The sequence below is a fragment of the Topomyia yanbarensis genome, chromosome 3 (assembly GCF_030247195.1).
Source record: "Topomyia yanbarensis strain Yona2022 chromosome 3, ASM3024719v1, whole genome shotgun sequence".
Taxonomy (NCBI): domain Eukaryota; kingdom Metazoa; phylum Arthropoda; class Insecta; order Diptera; family Culicidae; genus Topomyia; species Topomyia yanbarensis.
Window position 1 is genome coordinate 250,098,162 of NC_080672.1, and position 23,207 is coordinate 250,121,368.

General features: G+C 35.7%; 1 protein-coding gene across 4 annotated transcripts in view; it reads right to left on the minus strand.

Annotated features, from left to right (window-relative positions):
* Nucleotides 1-23,207, minus strand: part of LOC131689104 (lachesin-like) — a 107,975-nt gene that overhangs the window by 52,753 nt on the left and 32,015 nt on the right. For all 4 annotated transcript variants that reach the window (XM_058973920.1, XM_058973923.1, XM_058973922.1 and 1 more), the window contains one exon: nt 4,265-4,581. In XM_058973920.1, the coding sequence (XP_058829903.1) occupies nt 4,265-4,581 (317 nt within the window). The remainder of the gene's footprint in view (nt 1-4,264; nt 4,582-23,207) is intronic.

The window sequence follows — 23,207 nt, forward strand, 5'->3', positions numbered from 1 at the left end:
TTTAAAAATAACTTTTAGATGAAAATGGGCATTTTCGATTGAATTTTCCCAACTAACTGGCTTGGGAACTGGGCTTGGGAGCAGAACAAATAAAATGATGGCAGGGATTTGGGGTTCCAACTAAATAATTATGAAGCATTTGGATTTAGTTGAAACCCTAAATCCCTGCCATCTTTTTCTTTGTTCTGCTCCCAGTTCGTTGGGAAAATTCGATCAAAAATGTTCATATTCACCTGAAAGATTTTTTAATTTCACAAAACTTTGGTTTTAAACTGTGAAGTTCTGTTATAATTTTTTTCAAAAAATTCTTCACGATGATTCAGTTGGAACCTTAAATCCCTGCCATCTTTTTATTTGTTCTTGGGAGCAGCCCAGTTCGCCAAGATTTTTTTTAAAATATTAAGCATTACAATAAATTTTTTGATCTTCGATTTTTTTTTCGAAATTTCTAAGTCCTTGGAATTAAAAAAAATTAAATTTGTTTTTAGAGGTTTTCGTTTGTTTTGACATTAGACGTTGATGTTTCATACTATTTTTAGACATATTTCGACAAAAAATTTCGATTTTCAGCATTTGGATTTTTTATTTTCACAATTGCACAAGTCGTGGCAACGCACAGTGGGAACAAAAGTATCGAAAACGCGACTTTACTCAATAGCTTGATAGAAGGCTAAGTATTGTAATCAAAGATGAATACTTCTTATGTAAAAATGTCTGGGGAGTCGATTGCAGGTATTTAAAATGACCGTAAAGTACGCTATCATGTCCGTTTTGCCCCAATTCTCCTTTTCGTTTGAGTTTACTTTCAAAACTGAATATATAACTCGAAAAAAAGTCGGAAACGGCTGACAAAAATTGATATTTCTTATGTGAAAAAGTCCAGAAAATTTATTGAAGACATTTGGAATCATCTCACGAAACGTATACACCCATTTTACCCCAATTCTCCGCAAAACTAAAGTTTGAAGTTAATCCTGGCTTTATATTTCGGTAAAAGGCTATATGCGGCTGATCAAAAGTGATGATTCTTATGTATAAAAATCCAGGTTATCGTTTGAATATAGTTAGACTGGTCGCCCGAAACGTATGTACCAGTTTTACCCCAATTCTTCCCATAACTCAAGTATAAAGTCAAACCAGGCTCTACATTTCAGAAAGAGGCTGAATGCGGTTGATCAAAAGTAATATTTCTTATGCAAAAAATTCTGGGAAATCGATTGAAGATAGTTAGAATGGCCGCACGAAACGTTTGTATCCGTTTTACCCCAATTATTTACATAATACAAGCGTGGTGATACACCTTACTCAATATTTCAGAAAGAAGCAGAAAGCGGTTGATCAAAACTATTTTTTTTATACCAAATAATCCAGGAAATCGATTGAAGGTAGTTCGAATGACCGGTCAAAACACGTGTATCCGTTTTACCCCAACTTCTTCCCATAGCTCAAGTGTGAGCTTAAACCTGGCTGTACTTCTCGGAAAGAGGCTGAATGCGGCTGATGAAAAGTAGTAATTCTTATGTAGAAAAATCCGGAGAATCAGTTGGAGATAGTTGGAATGACCGCACGAAACATTTGTATCTGTTTTACCCCAATTATTCACATAATGTATGTGTGAAGTAATGTCTTACTCGTTATTTCCGAAACAGGCTGAAACCGGCTGATTAAAAGTAATTTTTTTATGTTAAATAGTCCAGGAAATTGATTGAAGATAGTTCGAATGACTGGACAAAATATGTGTATCCGTTTTACCCCAAATTTCTCCCATAGCTCACATGTCAAGTTAAACCTGGCTGTACCTCTCGGGAAGAGGCTGAATGCGGCTGATGAAAAGTAGCTATTCTTAGGTAAAAAAATTCGGGGAGTCGATTGGAGATAACTAGTATGACCGCACGAAACGTGTATACCCGTTTTGCCCCAATTCTTCACGTAATGTATGTGTGAAGTTATACCTTACTCATCCTTTCAAAAACAGGCTCAACGCGAATTTTTAGTACATAGAATTAGTATTTTTCATCAGTTGCAGTCAGCCTCTTTCGGAGAAGTACAGCCAGGTTTCATTTCATATTTGAGTTATCAGAGGAACTTAGGGTAATACGGGTACACATGTTTCGTGCGGATATTCTAGCTACCTTCATAAATTCCCTGAAGTATTTAACATAAAAAATTACTTTTTATCAGCCGCTTTCAGCCTCTTTCTGAAATGTTGGGTAAGTATAATTTCACACAAGTGTAAGGGACAGAATTGGGGTAAAACGGGTCAACACATTTCGTGCGGTCATTCCAAGTATTTTCAATCGATTCCCTGAACTGATTTACACAAGAGAAACTACTTTGGTGAGCCGCTTACAGCCTCTTGCTGAAATAATGAGTAAGGTATAACTTCACACATACATTATGTGAAGAATTGGGGTAAAACGGGTCTACACGTTTCGTACGGTCATTCTAACTATTTTCATTCGATTTCCTGGAAGTTTTAACATAGGAATTGCTACGTTTCATTATCCGCATTCAGCTTCATTCGGAGAAGCAGAGCTAGGTTTAACCTCACACTTGAGCTATGGGAAGAAGTTGGGGTAAAACGGATACACGTGTTTTGTCCGGTCATTTGTACTACCTTCAATCGATTTCCTGGATTATTTGGCATAAAAAAAATTAGTTTTGATCGACCGTTTTCTGCTTCTTTCTGAAATATTGAGTAAGGTGTATCACCACGCTTGTATTATGTAAATAATTGGGGTAAAACGGATACAAACGTTTCGTGCGGCCATTCCAACTATCTTCAACCGATTCCCCGGATTTTTCTATATAAGGATTACTACTTTTCATCAGCCACCTTCAGCCTCTTTTCGAGAAGCACAGTCAGGTTTAATTTTCCACTTGAGATATGGGAAGATTTGGGGTAAAACGGGTACACATGTTTCGTGCTGCCATTCTAACTATCTTCAATCGATTTCCCAGAGTTTTTTGCATAAGAAATACTACTTTTGATCAACCGCATTCAGCCTCTTTCTGAAATGTAGAGCCTGGTTTGACTTTATACTTGAGTTATGGGAAGAATTGGGGTAAAACGGGTACATACGTTTCGGGCGACCAGTCTAACTATATTCAAACGATAACCTGGATTTTTATACATAACAATCATCACTTTTGATCAGCCGCATATAGCCTTTTACCTAAATATAAAGCCAGGATTAACTTCAAACTTTAGTTTTGCGGAGAATTGGGGTAAAATGGGTGTATACGTTTCGTGAGATGATTCTAAATGTCTTCAACCGATTTTCTGGACTTTTTTACATAAGAAATATCAATTTTTGTCAGTCGTTTCCAACTTTCTTCAGAGTTATATATTTAGTTTTGAAAATTAACTCAAACGAAAAGGAGAATTGGGGCAAAACGGGCATGATAGCGTACCGTGCGGTCATTGTAAATACTAGCAATCAATTTTTCAGCCCTTTTTACATAAGAAAAACTTTACCTGGTAAACGACATCCAGCCTTTTCAAAAAATGTCGCGTTTTGGGTCCATTTTTCCCCACTGTGCAACGCAAGGGGTTGTGCAGGATATCGGGTGGTTCTCTCACGTTGTTGAAAATCACGACTGGAATGCATCAGGTTTCTCTTGACGTGAAAGTACTGAATCAGCTGAGAACTAAGAGAGGATTTCATAACGTAATTTACTAAGGATACAAATACAAATACAAATATTTTTGCTCACATAGTTTAGATACAAGAGAGCTAGCGCAGTCGGTAATTCGATTGCCTTGTACGTAGCTCACCTAAGTTCAATCCCCAGACAGAGGGTTGGAAATTTTTCTTACGAGATCTTTCTAATCCGGACGCGGAAGACCCTAAGGTTAAAAACTCTATAATCGAAATAAATATATATATATATATATATATATATATATATATATATATATATATATATATATATATATATATATATATATATATATATATATATATATATATATATATATATATATATATATATATATATATATATATATATATATATATATATATATATATATATATATATATATAAATATATACAATGGAACAATACAATTATGCAAGCTGAAGCAACGAGTACCGTAAAACGAATTTGTGCGCAATTATTTCACCGGGAATAAGCTAATTGCATAGACTAATGGCACTTGCTGTAAGCGCTTTTCGTGGTTAAGTGTCAGTCTCACCAAATTATAATGAAACAACTTCGACATTTATTTATTAAACAATCAAACCTAGTCGATACTTACCACACCCTCTCCGATGTGATGTATTCGGCAGGGTATGTGCGCAGTCGAGCCGACCTGTGATGTCACTATCGTAGAGTTCACCGTCCCGAATTCCATTGGCGTCTTATAGTATTTGAGCAAATCTTCACTCTCACTGTCGAAATCGAACATGGCGGAATCGATTTCAGCACTATCACTACTTGGTACACTATTCTGATTATCACTATTTTCTTTGTCATTGGCGTGCAGCGTAAGCTTTTCGCTCGGATTGTGCGGCGATAGCAGGAAAAATGCTGTCCGAAAAATCATGTCACTGTTTTCTTTGAACGAAATCATTCCTGCAAGAGAATAAAAAATGGAAGCTTATGTTAGTGAGTATGGTAAACCAATGATAAAAAGCTGCAAAAAATGTGTAGGCCTCGTTCACAGATTATGCGTTTATGGTTCGGCACATGGAAGATTTGAGAGATAGGGGAAGTTGAGGTTAAAAGGAAATATTACCATAACATGGCTATATAACATTCATTGTGAAAATTTAATTGGTATGGTAATATCCTCTAACCAGCATTTTCTTCTGTAATCGCAAAATGCACTCGTGTGAGTATTAAATACATCATGACAACTGAGCATAATGTATGTATCACAGTAATTTTAATCAACGTTTGATAAAAATCCAGATAAAAGCAAAGGGTATATTTAGCCACGGTGGTGCGTTTTGCCCCATGTTCATCTATTATTCGACTAAGGATGATCAACCCAAAAAACAACTAAAATGGTAGAGATTTCAATCGATCGGCTTTCAAAGTAGTATGAAAACTTTACTGCGATTGTACAGTACTTTAATAGTGCAAATGCCAACAATTAGTTGTAACACACTAACGAAGGAACTCGTTTCATCTGCGAAATGGATAACTTGAAACTTATTTCATTATAGATGGTGACTGTCATTGCGTTCGAAGCTGGGTTTTCTAATTGAAATTCGAAGAATCGGGTTAAGAGATGAGATAGACAAGTCTTCAATCACGCAGACGGCAAAAGAGGTACTAACAACGAGTCATACGTGTTTGCTCTATACTTTGCGGTTGGTAGTAAACTTTGCTCCATTTATTATTTTCTGGTCTATTAATTTTCATGCGCTCTTTGCTTCTTCGTATTGGCATAGAAAATATTTTTTCCTTCTGTGAAATCCATACCCTTGCCTGTTCTGTCTTTCCATCTTGTCTTCCTGTTACTTTGCTTTGGGGAACCGATGGCAGTTTTCCTTTTAGAAAACAAATATAAATTGTTGTGCATGCGGATGAGGATATAGATGTGGATGTGGATATGGAAGCAATATGAGGAGTGCAATTCGAGACGTTTTGAACTACGTGACATGTCTGCACATTGCCTACATATTCTTATAATTGTCGTCATGACATCGTTTCACACATTCTCGGGAACCCCAACGTCGACGACCAGTATTTTATGTTAGCCTTGAGCAATTGCTGGCAACCCAAGACCGGATTATCGAAGTTGACATGCACGAAAGAACAGCTTCGAGCGACAGAATATAATTTATTCACTGTCATCTCTGACACTTCATGCATAATGTGTACAAACGTTGTAACCAATAGCATTGCCAGTTCAGCTTCCCATTGATGGGTTGGACTTGACTTGGCAGTCCAAGCCGCAACTTGTTTGCATGTGAAAACAGAACCAAAGCTCATTCAAAATCAGCATAATTTCCAGCAACAGCAAATAGAAGCCGAATCGCTCGAATGTCATTTATATGCACTTTTCTACTGCTTGGTGATTTAACCATTATAAACTCGATGACAAGTTTACTGAGCGAACTACCAAGATATGTCCCACTTCTATTCTATCTAAAGCTTTGTGCAGAGATCTAGTTACAGATTTATTCTTCTAAAAAAACTTTCCTTAATCCGCCCATTGGTTCAATTCTACCTTTCTCATTCATTATCAATACAATTTCTCCATTTGCTACATCAAAAAATAAATATTAGACTGCTATTACAATGGCAATTTAATTGGATCGTACCACCAGGTCAACTCAGAAAGTCCAAATCCCGCTAAGGGATTGTTGTGTTAAAGCAATGTTTGTCGAATTATGGAGTCTTTTGAAAGGTGCAACCATCAATACCGTTGAGCACTCTCTATCGCAAGAAGTATACAATAAGTACAACAATCAACTCAGAACATCCAATGTGGCCTTATGTTACAAAATATGGACCATGAGTACTTTAATGGGTATCGTTGCATGTTCATTCATTTATTTGCTTATGATTCATTTGATAAATTATCTTAATGAACAATATACCGAAAAATATTAATTACAAGTAACGATAAGATTCTGAAATACTTAAATACAAATAAACATTTATTCGTTTTTTATGATTGTCCTTGAATGTAGCGTCTGCCTTATTTAAATATTATCGATGAAATACCATGATCAAATTAATCGCACACATTATTGAATTCATGGTTAACGGCTGAAATTGGCCCAACGAAACCAAAGAAAGAATTGTGAAATAGCACCGTCAGTATTGAGTCCAATGTTTGTCGTTGAACTCGTCGAGGAGCACTGGCGTGTGCACGGGGTGTCTAGGGTGGGCTATAGCCCCCCAATGTACTGAAATTCGTTTAAATTTTTTGAGTGAAATAGCGATAAATAGTTTGACACTTTTGGGCAATGACAGATCATATGAGCTTTTCTCATTTTCAACTATCATTGTATGTAGAACAAATCAGTCGTTATTTAAGAAAAAATCCCCATTGGACACCGCAGAGTCTGATTGTGACTTTTTAACAAAAATCGATAGACCGTAGTAGGTAAGTGATAATTTTTTTTCACAATGTAAACCCGTCAGAATATGCCTATGTTATAGCCAGCGAATCAATTTTCTAATATGTCTAGTTTCCCTTGATAAAGGCCAACATCAAAGGCCAAAACATTTTGATTATACAGTCGTGATTCGTTGGTTGGACACTTTTTAACTGGACCGCTTTTTAGTTGGACCTCCGCTAGTTGGATCATTGTCCAACTAAAAAGCATCTGAACGTCAAAATCTCGTGTCAAATTTACTTTGACAATCAATCTGAAAATGTTTAGAAAAATGAACAGATGCATTTACACTGCCAACATCTCCTTTGGAGAGTGTTTGACATTTGTCAGTCAGTCCAACTAGCGAATCAAATTCGATAGTTGGACAAGGCTGTGGCCAAACCAGCGAATCACGACTGTAATTGACTGAGACAGCCGCCTAAATTCCCAAGATTACAACGGAATACAATTTTTTTAGTAAGCTGTGTTCTAAAAATGGTCTTATTGGTAGTTAAAATCAAAGAAAATTTTAACAAGTAGCATCACGAAATATGGTTTTGAAATGTTTTTGTTATGTATTTCTAATGTTGGGGGGGGGGTACGTTCCCTTCAAGCCTTATGGCTGGCTACGTCCCCGCCTTCTACTATTCCGAGTCGGTTTGTCGTCTGACTGTTTTAATATTGGTCTAGTGTGAACCGATCTGCCAATACAAAATATGTCGTGTAGTGAAAAAAGACATCTTTCCCCAAATTATGTTTGCTTTACATGATGCGCAATACAATGACAAGCCGAATGCTTTACATTTGTGAAAGATCCAATTTAATATGTATAGTATAAGCATTGATACAATGCGAAGAATGTCATATTCCACATGAGTTCAACAAACAGAGGATTTGAATATGATGATATTGCCGTTTAGGGATTTTTTCGTGTTACCGTTTTAGTATTAACCATCTTGCTATTAGAGCATTTTTTCATATTGTCGTAAAGGTATTAAGGCCTAGTTGTGGTTGAATTTACCTCATTTGACAGTACATTGGATTTTCAGCATGAATTTTTGCTATGTGTTTCAAGAATAGTAAATAAATCACGTATTTCATAATAGATTTTCCAAGTATCATATTTTTCAAAGCAGTAAGTTGAAATATTGGAAGTAAATTACTTTAATTGGCAATAGATATGGGGGAACATGGGGAGACTTGACCAGGATTTCAGCTAAACCTGCATAACTCTCTAAAAAGTTTTTAATCATTAAAAACTCATTGGGATATGATGTGCAAAGGTATTGTCATACCTACCTGTCATACCATACCTGTTGAATACTTCCTTTAATTGCTCGCACAAGTTTCACAAAAGAAGTATAGAGGAAAAAAAGGCTCGTGTGTTTGTCCAGATCTGTAAGTCATATTAGTCTCTCAAATTCGCTAGGCGTACTTGATCCGTATCTTACCCATTCCATTCAAAACTTAGTATCTCCTAGAATATAATGAATTCAGCACTCACATTTTATGTGCATAATATTTAAAAATCAATTAGCAAAAATCGTGTTTTCATTGCTCTAGATAGTATACCTTAAAAGTTACTAAAATCATTTTTGGTCTTCAGAAAAATTTCTTTGAATTTTACCGGTTATTTCGAAGTTAGTAATACTTCTCTGATACTTGTGAGACACTGTACATAAAGCATGCAAAAGTTTTTGGTGAAACTTTCCTAGTTTTGTGAAGTTAACTGTGAGTTTTAGAAATTTACTTGAAGTTCGTTGTAATTTATTTGTTTGAAGTAATATTGTAAAGCTTGAAGACACCCCTTGATGTTTGAATTTTTTTTCCATAAATCCTTTAAATACTCTTGAAATTTCGTTAACTTTCCAGAAGTTCTAAAGATTTCGATCAAAATCGTAGAATTTTTTGAAGTTCGCAGTGTTACCCCAAGTTTGGTAAAAGATGAGTGAATATCGTGAACACTATGCTGTTTATGTAAAATCTTTGAGTGTATGAAAATTCTCTGAAGTTTGAAGTACTTTCCTAAATTTTATACAACCGGCGAATTGTCATCCTTAAAGCTCATTAAGCTTCTCTGATGTTTGACAAAAAACTATGAATGATAGGAATATCGTACAAATTGTCTTAAGTTCTAAGGATTTCCTTGTAAGTTAGCAAGCTCCTAAAAATTTTTAAGACTTTAAAGATACTTGTAGGACGTCCCTAAAGCTCGTAGGATTCTTTTCATACTAGGTAGAATTTCATGATGCATTTGTGGTTTACTTAAACTTTGGAATACTTTGCTTGAGTTTGCAGAACTACTCTGAGTAGCACGGAACCCTTGATATAACCTCTCTAAAGTATGCAGAAGTAACATGGAACCCGTGAATCTTCTATAAAATGTGTCGCATTTTGTTGAAGTTTACAAAATCAAACGAAAAAAAATTGTTGGTAGGTGTACGTACTATCGAGGCAAAATGTACGTACTATCGAGGGTACGTACTAACGAGGGTACGTACTAACGAGGGTACGTGCTAACGAGGGTACGTACTATCGAGGTATATCTGTAATTGACATATAAAACTGTAATTATATTACAGAATATAATTCTAAGTATCATTTTAAATCAAAATGCATTTAAAAAATATCTTCCAAAATTCGATAGTTTTCGAGATATTTGGAAATTTGCTCCAACAAAAACAATTAATTCATGTAATAATGTCCTTTTTAAAAGTTATTCGCGTTACCCCATCATAAATTGTCAAAAGTCTTATGTTTATCGTTTTAAAGACCTAAAAGAAGCTTTTTTAGTGTATTTGGATCATGGAGAAGCTAAAAAAAAAGTTTTCCTAACAACAACTTTTGACAAATTTTTATAATTCACACTATTTGCAGTCAAAAGTACAATTTTATTTTTGAATATGATTCTAAACATCATTTTAAATAAAAATGCTCATAACAAAAAAATTCTGAAATGTGGTAGTTCTTGAGATATTTTAAATTTTGTTTTAACAACACAATTATTTTGTTTTATTACGACCTTTTCAGAAGTTACTCGCATTTCTCCGTCGACAACAATTAGTTTTTCGTAAGGCCCATAACATTTTCTATAACTTTCCCATTGACATCAAGGCGATATTGTAAACCGTTTGAAAGCTATAGTTTTACTGTATCGAACAAAAAAATTGAAATTATTGCGCGTATAAGCGTTTACGCTCTTTTAAAAAATTACGCTTTAGTCAAAATAATCTTATTGAATGTAGAAAATATTTAGTCTCCCATGCCGGTTGAACCTGTAAAGTTTTATCGGAATCTAAGTTGGTCGGTCACGATTTTAGAGATTTTCGGACGGACCTTCGTGGAATTCCTCTATAGCATGTAGCACAGTGATCATCTTCCATGCAAAAGTCGGATAAAACCTCAAAAGTGGCCTGAATTTGATTTCAACTTCACATTCGAGTACTTTTGTGACGCTTAATTCATATTTTATGTTTATATTTTGCTTCAAAATGTTGGCACTTAGCGTGTCTCCAAAAATTCAACATTTACGAATATAAAATGCACTATATCTTAAAATTCAGTTTCAAAAATTGGGTGTAGTAACTTTTTAGCGGTATAAACATTTATTCAATTGTTGTTAATGCTGAGAAACATTTTGAAAATAAATTACGAACCTTGGATAATGAAAAACTACCCTGCGTCCCGTTCAGACATATTGTGAAAAAATCACATTGTTTCATACTTCGGGGCAGAAAGGGGCCGAAAACAAGACATTCATTTTCGGAAAGTACTTTTCAGAACTATTTCAAAAAAGTACAGCCACTTTGAACACTACAACTTTGATTTAATGCACGATTTATCATTTGTTCTTCTTATCTGAGCAAGAAGAAAGTCTTGTATCGACTAAATCTAATGGTAAGCATAAATCCAGCGAACGACCTTTCAAATGAAAATAGTTTGACCCTAATCGGAATCTTGACTAAAAGATATATTCATTTGAATATCGTAGGTCTGCATACACTTTTTCAGAATTCACCATCTATCACCTTTGAATTCCTTTCGAATTTTTGTCCTCAAGACTTAATATTCAACCTGTTTACAAAAAACACGTTAAATTATGAAAAATCCAAATTAAAATTTTGGGGTATAGGTTAGCTAGGCGACACTGTGTCGGCCCGGGGCTAGACCTGACAGATTTAGTTCTAGTTTGGAGCAGACATTCCTGGTCGATTCCGGGATGAGGCAGTTGAGTTTTCTAAAATTCATTTTTTTTTCGCATTCTACTGAAGTGCCTAAGCAAGAAATGAAAAAGGAAAACAAGGCTCCCCCACAAAAAACAATTGGCCGATAGGGGTTGTGATCGGACGTTAGTTTACCTGATTTTCAGATGTCTTGAACTTGACCCCAAATCGCGAGGGACAATGTGCCAGCAACCGCGTTTGAAATTAAGTTTTTCATTTGTGTTTCTAACGTCACGTATTTTCTGAAATTTTCGGGATATCCCGAAAGAGTTACATACCCACTATGTATGAAGACTTGAAATCGGCACTATTGCTTTTCTGTAGGAGAATCTCAGGTATTGTATTGATTCTCATAAATCAATATTCTCATACCAGAATATTGTTTATATCCAATAACTGTCCCAATAGGTATCTGAACACGGAATAAGTTTGCCAGATTTGGATAGGAGCATTAAGACTGCTGGTGGACCTAAAGGGGGCAAAGCCCAGAACGCAATACTCAGGTCGAGCTAGAAGGCCTTTTACTGCTTTCACTTTGGCACTGATAAAGAAAGTGTCAATTGGCTTGAAGTGCAAGCCTACTGGAATACTCCTGACTGTATTACTGTGTTGCAACCTAAAGTCCCGAAGGGGTTCCCGGTTGTAAGATATTTCCGACATTTAGTGCTGAAGACGCGATACTCGGAATAATAAACCACTAATCCAACTATCGACCTGTGCATGGAGGAAACTCAACTGTAAGAACACTGGAACTATAGCCATTCTCTCCCCGGAGATGGATACTATCTCCTGAAAGGGACTGGAGAGACAGAATTTTGAGATTGATTTTGGCCAAGGACAGAAAGTTTAGCTAAAGTCCAAAGAACTAGTGTCTGCAATAGTAGAGGTTGCCGCTTCATCAGCCTATATTCCCCACAACGCACTGTGAAGTGGCTAGAAAAAAAAGTTGGCATTTACCGTTGAAATTATATCTAAAAACTTTAACACCCACCCTTCCAAAGCTGGCAATATGAAATACTTAAAATGAACTATTGAGTTAAGGAAGCATTATTATCTTAGGAAATATTGTTAATTATCTATCCCAACCACCCTAATGATGAAACATGTGAAGTAAAAATATTTAACTACTATTTTTACTATAAATTTGTGTATTTTATGATTTTAGTAAAATTTCATAATTGAGATAGAAAAGTAAGAAGAATATTAAAATATAGGTTATTATCAGTCCATCAATTGTCGATACTTATCCAATTGAGAGGAATTTGAAAACTGTTGTTTTACATATTCTGTCGTGTTTGAAATAGTTATTCGTTATGAAAAGAAGCTAGCGCTGGATGAAGCTTGCTCCCGTCGAGATTCAGTTATAGGTTTTGAACCCTTCACGCGTAAATGTAGCTTTAAACAATCTTCCCCTTAGTGGAGAAAAAATATTTTTTACCTAAATTTTTCTCCATTGAAGAGATTTCATTTTTTCTAAGTGATAGCATATTATCTTCGTAGGAATTTCAGTTCAATATCGAGAACTCCTTGCAAACCCTACAAATCACCGGATTAAGATGAACTCATTCAAAAAGCACTGAAAACTTTTCTACCAGATCTGGTACGAAACTTTGGATGGGAGATGAGTACGTACTAGTATGCTAGAGGAAAGATAGGGTTTATACTAAAAACAGATAGACGTGATGTTGACCAGCCTAAAGCTCCAACAAACCATATGTATTTTATTCTGAAAGGTATGGAAAGGGTATTGAACTCGAACATAAGAATCGAAATTCTCTGCAGGCAACCACTGAATAATAAAGAGTTTGCCTACCAATCTGGGAAGTTAACTATTATGTAATTGCATAATCTTGTCAAAAAGATCAGAAAAACAGGATCTTTTTGGAAAAATAGTCTGTCAAAAATTAAAATAAAGCTTCCTACTGCCCATCAGCCCTTTGCAGGAAAATCCAGGATGGTGTGTTTCAGTCAACAAGATTCGGAACAAAATCCCTTTAACCGAAAGCAATTCTTCTTTATCAGGATGAACCCAAACTAATTGTGGAAATATTGGAAATACTTTTCGAAATTATAAACGCCAATTCAAGATTCTGAGTTTTAAAGTACAGGAAACAGGAAATGCAATAGCGCGCTGTAAGATATGTGGAAGAATTTCATTATCATCAGCAAATGGGAATGTCAGCATGTAGGGAAACTTTTATGTGATCATGATGACGTAACCTTTTTTGTCTTTTCTATACCAGAGAAGTTAGAGTTAACTTAATGTTGAAATGAAATAAAAGATAGTGGGCACCTCCGGATTATTACTGGAAGGCATGGACTATAGCAAAATGCTGCTTCTTATCCATTATCCACCATGAAGAAACTGTTGAGCAGATGGGCAAAACACTTATTTAAATTCCTAAATATCCAGCATGAGCATCTGCCAATTGCAACTTGCTAATGAAGTCGTAAAGAACATCAAAAAACATCTGGGTGAAATGTTTCTAGACTATCTGGCAATTTTCCGCCCATACTGGTTTCCAGGGTACATTGCCAAATTTCAAGAGCCAAATAGATTTTGTTGTTTGTTATTTTAGTTACATAATAAATGAACATGATTTCTTCCTCATGAGCGCCTGTTTTTACGCTTTAGGCATCTTTGTCTGTTCCAGAAATTACTTGACCGATGCAAGACTATCTCGAATGTCTGTCTTATCCCCCTTATAGTGCAATTGTGCATTTCTCTTATATTCACAAACGAATAATTGAAACACATTATTACACATATTGCTAAGATTAGGTTTATGCAGCATTTAAGCATTTTTTCGAAACAATCTGGAGTGATCAATTTAACTAAAGGCCTTTGGAATGCTTTAGTTCTCGCTAGAATTTTACGATTTTTTAGGCTGCAAAAAATGCGTACTTTGTGGGTAATAATACAAATATTTCGAAAATAAAATCAACTATATTAGTACGAATTGTACGAGGAGGATACGTATCGTATAAGAAAAGTGTAAAAATTGTGTTAATTTTGAAATCCGTGCAAAAACACCGTGTAATTCGAAAATCGTGCAAACAATCGTTACTCCCGGTATCTAGTTAAGAAAAGTGCAAATTCCAAAAACCGTGCAAAAACCACCTTACAGGGAATACGAAAGACTTAGACGATTTTAGGAAAAGTGATGATTGTAAATTTTTCAATTAACACGGATTCACCAAAAATATTGCAAGTCCTTTTGAGAGCAAAAGACTTTTGTCGATTCGATTTTTGAACAATTTTTTTTGCACGAATTTCGCAATTCACACGGTTTTTGCGTTAATTCTAAGTTCTTTTGACTACATTGAAGTTAGAATGTTTCTGGAAAAGTGCAAAAGAGGGATCTTGGAGATTCCTTTCGACCCGCACTTCAATAATATGGGTGTTTTCGGAATAGGATTAATGTGTATACGCCAAATGTCGTTGACTGATGTTATTTTGACATCAGAGATGGTGACTTCAGCTTAGTATAATTCTCTAAAACACATTCAATATGAATGGTTTTTGGAACGAGCTTGACGAATAGACACAAAATATTGATGTCTGAGGCCATTTTAAAAAGCAAGATGGCGAAGCGGATGGAGTTTAGTGGAATTCTCTAAAACCCAATGAATATGGTCATTTTTGGAACAAATTTAACGAGTAGATGCCAGATATCGATGTTTGGCACCATTATGGAAACCAAAATGGCGACATCCGATTTAGTGGAATACTATACCATAAGTGCGGAGTTAGGATTCGAACTCTGGAGAGCTGATTGTTTTACCAACTACGCTATTCACGTTCCCGCAAGATATTCAATTTTAATTTTAAAAATATCATTTTGTTCGAAATGTGCTAAATAATGTGTGCTTGTCATAAGATTCCACAACAATTTGGCTTCTACTCATCAAGCCCGTTCAAAACAGGCGCATATTGATTTTCTTTTAGAAAATTCCGGTAAACCGGAAGTCGCCATCTTCATCTACATTACGAGACATTCTCAGATTTTTGCTTCAGACTGCTTTATCTCGGGATTGACTCAAGTTATATTGAAGTTTTAGATATTTTTCATGTAAAAATGTCTAAGGTACATAATGGCATTGAGTTTTAAAATAATATTGCTAAAATATTAATTTTTGTATTTTTTTGAAATATTGCATATTTGACAACACTGCCCCAAAAGTTACTATCTTCATCTATAATGCGAGACATTGTCAAATTTTTGCTTCAGACTGCTGTATCTCGGTATTGACGCAAGTTATATTGAAGTTTTAGATACCGGAAATACGTACAAAAGTTTATAATTGATGCTTTATTCATATGCAAAAATTTTCAGCACAATTATGGTACGCTGTGCCTAAAATTCTCATATTCATTCAAAGTCAATGCATTCAGTTTCGACTTTTCACTGCCTGCTTCGTTACTAAATACATATAAAATAAAACAATAAAGGCAAAGCCCCTTCTTCTTTCGATTCTACGGAAGCGAGTAACAGAAGTAGCAACTTCCGTTTTCGCATGACAATACGAATATTGAATCTCATTTTGATTTAAAATCGGTAATATTCGATTTTCATTTTAATTTTCCCAAAATGACATGCTAGCAGTGTACATAACGAAATTGCAACTTGAACGCAGAAAACACGGCAAATATGTGCACATACAGTACTGCAATTTTCATTTTCATTTTCCTATAGTCTTCCAATATCATCGTTAGCTCATAAATCCACATATTCGAACAACGACATGTAAATATCGTTATTAGTGTATTTTCGTTTGCCTACCACTATGTTCAATATCGAAGTGACTAATGTCATTCTCAATCTCAAAGCGAAAACAAGAGTTCAAAAACGCAGCAACAAGCAGGTTTACCAAAAACACAGAATAATCTGTAGGGTAAGGTGGGGTAAATCCGACCTAGTAAATAATTTTGGCTGTAAAATGCTCATTTTACATCGGATCAAGTCGTTTTATATACCAAATTAAAGGTTAGACTTCTGGGTAACTTTCTATTTATAGCATTTTATTCGTACCTTGGGAAAATTTCAAGACGCAAGCGTTTTACGAAAACGTTCATTTTTGCTGTTTTCAAAAATGGTGGGGTAAACCCGACCGCCTATGTTTTTGGTTTATTTAGTACAGATATTACCCAAATTTTATGGGTTTTCAATGATAAATCAATAAATGTTATGTTATTGAATTGTAACATGAAGAAAATGAAATTCAATGTCAATCTTGGAATGTCAAAATCACGAGCACGTAACACGTGAAGATATTCCCATTTTTATCGGAGCAATTGCTCGACGAATACTATATTCATTACATTTTTGTGTCTTTCATTTGTAATTATGAACCATTGTGCAAAAAATAATAAATAATTGCAATAAAAATATATTTCAATTTGATAAACGAACAGTTTCGTACCAAAAAAGCGGTCTGATTTACCCCACTATTTAGAGGTCGGATTTGCCCCGCCGCGTCATTTTTCATTACGATGCAATTAAAAAAAATATGGGAAAAGTTGGACTAAATTCATCTATGCACTTTGTAGGACTTTAATCAAAGAATTCCAATACAATTACATTTTTTATGCAATCACTTTGACAATCAGAAATTTATTGTGGTCAATGATGCACAAAAATCTAATCAAAAGTTGTAAAAACACACTTATTGTCGTTTGAGCATCTCAATGTAGACTAATAAAATGCTGTCATACCACCATTATGATTATTTTCGATGCTTTACACGACAACAATGACAACAATTCCCGAAGTGCTTCCGACTTTCGATAACAGAGGGGGGTCGGGTTTACCCAAGGGTCGGATTTGCCCCACCTTACCCTATTTATACAGATTTTTCAGGCATTTTCAGACCAAGAATCTTTATGTGCAAATATACAGATTGTTTCAGTAATACTTCCTCTGTGTCTCTCTCAGCTTAGCCCTCTATATTAGGCTGCGCACGCTGACGAAGTCAACTTAAAAATGACTTTTACTGTGAGCCGTGTTGACAAACATTGCTTCACAGTTTAATGGCAGTGTTGGTAAACCCGGCTCACAGTAAAAGTCATTATTTATGGCGACTTCGTCCGCATGCACAGCCTGATTGAAATATATCTTCACTTTTGAGAGGTGTCGCTCATTCTGAAAGGTAAATGTTTGTAACACACTCAGGTTAGCCACCCAGAAAACGCCTGGCTGAAGTCTACTTCCAGAAACGTTAATCGTAATGCTCTGTGACTTTGTTAATTCTCAATTTTTTGTCCGAAAATTCGACAGCTACATTGTTCGACTTAATGTATATAACATTATATATCAACAAACGTCATTAAAAGAAGGCTGCAAAATATCATAACGATTTGTAGTGTTTTTTTACGAAAATGTAAACAGGTCCTTGCTTGACTGATTTAAACCACAGGAATTATTATCTTCGATAGATATTCCACCAAAACGTTAAACAACTCAACTGATTCGTTACAGATATCGACACACATTTTTCGAAGAGTAAATACAGATGAAATGTTTTTAGGACAAAAATACAGATTTAATTTTGGCAACCCTGGCAACAAGCTGCGTCAACAAGGCCCAACGAACAGGCAGTAACTTAAATATTTTTAACACGGGTGCGTTTCGACTTCGTCTCATCAGAAACCGACATTAACTATTTGTCGGTATAGATTAGCGCCGGCTTGACGCAAATCCCTAACACTAAAACACACTTTGTGTTTCAATCGAACGACTGATCAAACGTGATGTCCCGTCCGAGCAGAAGTTCTGTTTATGCCGATAAGACACAGTGAAGCCGAAACTTGTCTTGACTTAGCAGGCCTATGCGAAAGTACTATGCTTTATTTCACCCTAAGTAGAAAAATTGCAAAATTTCTCACTACAGCGAAATTTTTTTTTTTTTTGGTGAAACCAGTCTTTGCACTTGATGCACTATTTTTTTATTTTTACATCTTGTAAAAACGCGAAAGATCCACGACTCAGTTGTGCTAACGCATTGAGCCGTGTCAAATAATTTAGAAATAAATAAACAAATGCATCTAGTAATGCGTCAACTTCTGCCCCATTTTTTAACAAAATACACAAAAACTCTTTGTCCGTTTTTCTTGTTTTTTTTAAATTATTGACATATTAAATCAATTTTACTCGACCAGAAAATGTTTAGGATGGAAATATTAGACTATATTTTATGAAGATGCGTTAACGATTAACCTAACAATGAAACAAGACCTCTTGGGAGTTAACCCAATTATGAAAATTATTTTTTTCCGAAACATTTCGATATGATGGTAGAATCGAATTATATAAAAGGTTAATACTAGGCCTAAATACTCATAAAATAATATCCCCGGAAACGGAATTTCGATGCAAACAACGCACATACGGATGTTACACCCAGGGATGCCAACGGTACCGATAAACTACATTTTTTTCGATATATTTACATTTGCACAAGCCGTACAGCCCGCTACAGCGACGCATCACTACAGCTCTTGCCAGAACAGTAGTCAAACCGAGTACATTTTGCCGTACAGCAGTAGAATACATTTTTGTTTTGCTGCTGTACTCCGACTGCTCGGTGAGAGTGTGGCGTAGTAAAGTTTGTTCTCTCCCTTTGTACATTTTTCTCTGCATAGTCAAAGGGAGAGTCCCGCACACGAAAGCGTTGATGCCGGCCGTGGCGTAAATGAGCCGCATTCATTGTAGTCATTTTTGAATAAAAATATTAAAAAGATTGAAAATATTAAAAAATGTAAAATAAGGAAAACGAAGCTGCACCGCTCGCGTCTGGTGGCTGTACTGGGGACAGTAGTTTTCTGTCATGTTACTGCTTTACACACAGGCAGCCGTACAGCGCTGGGCGTCCTGCACTAGCGAATGACAGCAGCATCGAGAGAGAAATGAGAATGTAGGCAGAAAAATTACAGCCGTGGAAATGGTAGGCATTTTGCATCCTTGGTTACACCTTTCATTCAGTTTACGCTTATTAGTGTAGCCAATGCTGTGATCATTTTGGTTTCATTCGTAAATATACATACGCTCCCATGTATGTTCCGCGTCTCCGTTTAAAAGCTGTGCTTTGAAGCGATTATGTTGCCATTCTTATATGAGAAAGACAAAAACGAGATGTAATTCCAGTCCCTTCCTTTTGTTTTCACCAAAACTCTCTTTAGTGGTGGCAGCGAAGAAAACCATCACCCGTCAAGCGAGAGGAAACTTTATGTTACGCCACATTCCAAGTTTAATCGAAAGCTCTTACCGACTAGTAGTGCTTGGCGGTTTTGGAGTAGAGAGCGATGCAGATCCTCCGCGTTTTTTTAATGCTGCCACCGTCTTACACTTCTTTTGAAACATCGCACCACTGACTTTGCAGAAACAATGTCGTTTGCATGTAATTACGATATTGTCGTTTCAACGCGGCTTGCGAAATGATTGCTTGCCGTGCCCGTACCCAACCACCAGCTTCCAAAATAAAATCCGTGAACGGACGTCCCTCATTGTAACATTGGTGATTGTTTTGGAGGGTAAGCTCATGCTGGTGCACCACTTTATGCACAATCTCTGCTCAATACAATTTTATTTTCGTGCCCACAACCGTGGTAGTGACGACATAATCGTCAAATGGTGAAAGCCATCTCACTTTTATAGCATGTACGACTGGTATCGTGTCCTCCAACACGGCTCCCATTTTTATTCCCACAAACAGTGCTTTCAAAATACCCCAGGAATAATTCGAGGCGAGATTGTGCCAGATATACACGTTTGCTCCACACTTAAACTAAAATTATGGGTGACTGTTGGGGGTGTTGAAATGACTGGAAATTAAAACAAGCTGATTGTAGACCCTGCAACGAACAACCCCCCGATGCCAACCATCCACGACGCGAAAATGCAGATTTACGTGCGAGTTGCACGAATTTACGCGCGCATCAACGACGAATACCCTAGTGAATAAATTCATGCTGAAATGTGATAATCATATTCATCTAGTGAATTATTGAAACGGGGCAGGCTGCCGATTGCAATTTAAATGATTACCTCGTTCGAAATCCATGTCGCTACGTATGGTGCTGGAGCTTGTATTACACGTGTATTTATGCATCATGTATAGGGAAAATTTGTTTCCGATTCGCATACATAACAAGTTTAAATGCATCATGACAGATATATTTGGAATATTAAAGCAATTGCACGAAATTCATGGATGAATCATTCCGGATTCATAACAGTCGGTTTTGTGTTAAGGGGTTACACTACTGCGGAACACGGAAAAATAGGCATATTTCAGGAATTTCTTTAGGCGTAACAAAGAGGTGAATCGAGATCTTGTCAAATGAAATGTATAATACTAGTTTTGAAGCACAAAAAATATTTTTTTAGAGTAATCTGTCAGATTTTTTGGCAGCCGTGCTGCCTTTTCCCGTAGACGCGTCTTTTTGGAAAAAGTCCACGGCCGGAAACCTATGTCCCGTAATTTTAAACCTAGAGTTCAAAACTAATTTTTTTTTCTGATTTCTTGTAATAATAGCGAGGGACATACGTAGGATTTTTTCGACATTTTGATTTTTCGTGAAATGGCGCTCTTTTTAGTGAAAACACACTGAAAATGTCATAAAAATCGTCACAAAATTGTCGATTTAAATAAAATTAAGCATTGAAAAAATAAAATCCTACCTACCTCGCTGGAGAAATTAATTTTGAATATACTGTAAAAATTTCAAAGCGATCAAAAATTATATGTTCGAGTTACGTTTCCGGCCAGCCAGAAATTGTGGTTTCGAGAAAAACGCAGTTAAAGTTTTCAGTTCTTTTTTAAATTCTACAGTGGTGTAACCTCTTAAAAGACAATTTGTAACTTTATTAATACCTTTGTAGCTTTCTTTGAAAAAAAGAAACATGGTGCGACGATTGAACAGCTGCATTTTTCATATTTCAATCACTATTACTAGTTTATTTACATAATGCAATCGGATTACCTTTCATCACTTCTTGGTTTACAACACAATTTTTTTTAAAAAGATTTAGACAAAAGGGCTTGAGCCGTTTAGTTGATTACCGTTACGCTGAATGTCGTTTCTCCGAAGGTGGTTTCGTGAATCGGTCGAAGGCTATTTCGCCGACTGGGTCGTTTTAATTGATAATATTAAGGGTGAATTATGGCATCTCCACCTGGATCTAAATTCCTGTTCTATTATATACCAGATCTAAAAATATGGATCTGAAAAAATAAATCAAAAGCTTTCCATAACTATAAAAGTAATGATTTTGAGTTATTTAAACAACGTTGAAAGCAATGACCAACATTTACGCTGCACTTTTTGCGGGTAGGAAAAGTTTGCTATTGTAGCTGATATTTCTCTTGAACTTGAAAATATAATTCAAAATTGCTAAAAGTAGTAAAGAAAGATTTTATTCCATCTAGTACAACAAAAGTATTTCCGAAAATCTTGTGGTCTATGTATGACTCAGATTCGCAGTAGCACGAAGGTAGATTGGTTCATTTAGCGTGTAAAATGTTGTTACTGAGTCGTGTCAAGACGAGGTTACATTTAATGCCTTGAGCTCACGAATTTTGAAGAAACTCCACTGATAATGGGTAAACGAGCAGCAAGTTGGCAGCACTAATTACCAAAGGGATATGAATGGATAGTTTTAAGTCGGTTAAAAAATCTATGAGGATGTCTGTAAAGGGGTGTCCTCCAGAAAATAGTGCAGGATCACAACTCTTCCCGATGTAATACCTATCTGTGGTCTCAGGAAAGCGAGTATTTAGAGATACAAGCGGTTTAGATCCAGACAACCAGACTATGAAGAACTTTTTCCAAAAAATATCGATCTACCAATTTTGTCAGAACACTAGCTCCTCTTTGTAAAAGCCGTCCAAAACACTTATTTGCAAGTGGGCTGTGCCTCAGATACGGAACCTATTTTCACTAGTGGTCTATCCTCCGTATACTTGCGCTTATATCAGTAACGCTATTATCGCATATGCGACCACAGTCCCAACTAAATTATTTAAACTAAGAGTATTTTAAGAAAGAGCGTTTAAGCGGCCGAATAATTTGTTTCGAATGTTATGCCTGTTAGTTTGTTAGTCGGTAGGCTTACTAGGAGAAAGTATCACAGCAAGAACCCAATAGTATCATAATACATATTTTTACATGTACTCTCTCAGGTACTAATCATCTTCCATCATATCCGAATACTCTCTTTTCATGTTCGCGGTGTTCATCTCGCTGTTTCTCTTCCACTTACGAAGTTGTTTCATAAAAACTACTAGCAATCCAACATATTTCACGTGCTAATCTAATAGGATTTGTACAGAAATTAATTGTGTAAGTTTATGTAAGACAAAATGAAATTTTATGCCTAAGCTGCTTTCGTTTAATTTTTTGATTATTTTAGTGTAGAGCTAGCGTTTTCGGACATAATTTCAATATTACACTCTATTTGATAAAAATATTGTAGTCGTTGTGAGTAAATTTAAACCTTTTTTGGATTATGTGAAGATTGTATCTAATTTATACTCGAGCCTCTAGTTTGCTCTGAAGCTGAAGACATACTTAACGCAGCATGAATATTTTTGACAACAAACCATGACCAGAAGGCATAATTTAAACCAAATAAGTCGATCCAGGTTCTTCTAATAATTATTCGGGCCACCATAAACGATGCAAGACGAGAAGTTTAAAAAAGAATGTTATGAAGCCACTGGAATATTTATTGTATATACCTCATTTAGCCACTACCTCAGTTACTGATAATCCAATCCACAAATAATAGCTACTTCACGGATATTTCGAGACACTTCAAAAAAAGGTTCCTAAATTCATTTTTCCCCGTTTAATTCATTTTGTTAATTAAACTCATTCATCTCACTTCATTTATATTATTCATTCCATGTATTTTTCCTT